The 2551-nt window shown below is 33.0% G+C and overlaps 1 protein-coding gene across 1 annotated transcript; it reads left to right on the top strand.

The window, feature by feature from the left end:
• Positions 1 to 961: 961 nt before the first annotated feature.
• Positions 962 to 1622, top strand: LOC132619072 (PAMP-induced secreted peptide 2-like). The gene has a single exon (XM_060334043.1). It carries the CDS (start codon positions 1120 to 1122, stop codon positions 1402 to 1404), a length of 285 nt encoding a protein of 94 aa, XP_060190026.1. The 5' UTR covers positions 962 to 1119; the 3' UTR covers positions 1405 to 1622.
• The last annotated feature ends 929 nt before the right edge of the window (positions 1623 to 2551 follow it).

A 2551-nucleotide genomic window follows, 5' to 3' on the forward strand; every position in this document is an offset into this window, starting at 1 on the left:
TCACCCAATGTCATTACGCCCCTCAAACTATCTTCACCATCTCCACTGGCACTACCATCCATCTCTGCCATACAATGGCACTAATGAGTTTTGGATGGGTTAACGGCGGACGCAGTTGTCATTGTACGGCGGAGTTTCAAAAAAATTTCAACTTCTCTCCATTTCATATCCATCATTCATCCTTTTTCCGTACAAATATACTTTTAAATACAATAACAACATATCCAGTGAAATCGTACACAGTGGGGGTATGGGGAGGATCTCTATCCTGGGAGATAGAGAGGTTATTTTTGGCAGACCCTCGCCACAAGAATATGCAATGCAAAGCAGTATAAATAGTCATGGCACAAATATACTTTTAAATAAATTATAAAAAAAGTTAAAGTTATTTTAGTCATTTTACAAATGGAATAGCTTATCAGCACCAAACACATCAACTGCTTCTTATCAATTTCAACAATTTTATATCCAAACCTGCCAGGTCCAAGGTGGTTGTGGCGTTATCGGTAGTTACACATGGAAACAATTGACTAAAACATGAAAATTTCCAATACTGTATATAAATCCTTGGTCCCCAAATCCCATTAGCTTTTGAAGGTTAATTAACTAATCAGTCTTAATTAGTAGCAGTCGAGTAAAAGGTTTCTCTATAAATAGAGCAACCATAGAAAAATATCGACATTCTAAATGTTGGTGCTGCCCAAATTAGACTATCCTGTCCACATTCTGCAACATTTCCAAGTTGATTATGATATGACTTTTTTTTTTTTTTTGGTTCAAAATCAAGAAACTACCTAACAATTTCCTACATTTGATAAATCAATTCATCTAACATCACTATACTCACGTTGAATTTGAATAACAGTAAGCCACCTTTAGTAGTCAAAAACTAGCCCACTTGTTAACTAGTATAAATTGGCATGAACCAACACAAGGAGAAATCACAAAAAGTACCAACTAAACAATTTAGTTTCTCTCTAAAGGTTCACCATAGTTCATTAACTGTTCTGCTACACTCTTCTCCAAAACTACATACTACAGAATTGCCTACAGTCACTAGTTTTCAGCCGAAGAGGTTTATTGCACGAAAACACTAGTTTAGTCTTTGTAATCTCAATAATGGCGAGATTTTTGGACTTCATTTTGCTTCTTCTTTTGGTTACTTCGGTTAATTTTTTGGCTTTTGAAGCACGTCCTCTCAATATCTTGAAGATTCACGACTCTGGCTTTGGTTCTGGCTCTGGCAATGTAGCAACTTTTGATTGGTTAACTTTAGGTTCTATTAAGGATGGGCCTAGTCCTGGTGTTGGCCATAAGTTTACAACTAGTCAAACTGTTGGAGGAATTAAGGCAGGTCCAAGCCCCGGAGAAGGACACAAAGTTGTCACAGGCAATCATCAATAATTCAATAGTGATATATGAACCACTATATATAGTATAATTGGTTGCATGCATTAAAATTTAATTGATATTAATTTGTTCCATTCTTTGCATATATAGTGTTTAGTTCGATTTTAGTTAGGTGAATCTAGGACTCGGAATAAATTCTGTATGTTTTTCAATAAATATATAGATTTGTACCAAAGTCATTAAGTTTTACGGAACCTGTACTTTTCATACTAGCTCTGTCCTGGCTACCTGTATTAACAATGCTAATTATAGCAAAATTTAGTAAGTAGCTTAAAGGATTCCTTAGTATCGATCGTTCTATGCTATGATTGTATAATGCAACCACAGATGATATATCATTATATCTACTTTACAGTTTACATTTGGTCTTTTAGTGCCTTAACTTTTAATTCATACAGCAAATGATGCTAATTTATCACGATTGAGTGATAATGGAGATATAGAAGTACACAATAGTATTTTCACTAAAGAATTGAAGTTTCGCCGCGTAATCAAATGTATTCAAGTGATTGAATAAGTGAGGAAATCTGAAAACAAACAGTTAGGAAAACGTGTTTATATTAAATAATAATAAATAAAGTTTTTAGCTTAAAAAATGTTTTAGATATATAACTTTCAAGGAATGTTTCGATGAATTGAATTATAAATATATTTCATGCGTTTCATTTATATGATATTTTTTCTTTTTAAACAATTTTATATTTAAATGATATAAACCTCTTAAACTTTAAATTTCTGGTTTTATCTTTAAATATCATTTTTCTTTGGAAATTTTACACAACATAGATAACTCTAAGAGGTATTTATGATTAGTAATTACTATTTAATTTAATTACTTTTCGTAGCTATAGTGAATTTTCAATTTACATATCATAGCTATACCAAGTACATATGGTTACTGGCTTGTAGCAAACGTTCTCCCTCCACTACTAAAAAACTGCCAAAAATCGACGGACAAAAAACCGACGCACTGCGTCGGTTTAAAAAACCGATGGAAAACCGACTCCCTGCGTCAGTTTTTTACATTTCTAATTTTTTTAATTAGAAAACCGACGGACGACGGCGGTTTTTTTGGCAGAATTTTGAAAATATATATCCGCCAAAAAAAACCGACGTCCCACGTCGGTTTTATTAAAAAAAA

The sequence above is a fragment of the Lycium barbarum genome, chromosome 11 (genome assembly GCF_019175385.1).
Source record: "Lycium barbarum isolate Lr01 chromosome 11, ASM1917538v2, whole genome shotgun sequence".
In the NCBI taxonomy this organism is placed as follows: Eukaryota; Viridiplantae; Streptophyta; class Magnoliopsida; order Solanales; family Solanaceae; genus Lycium; species Lycium barbarum.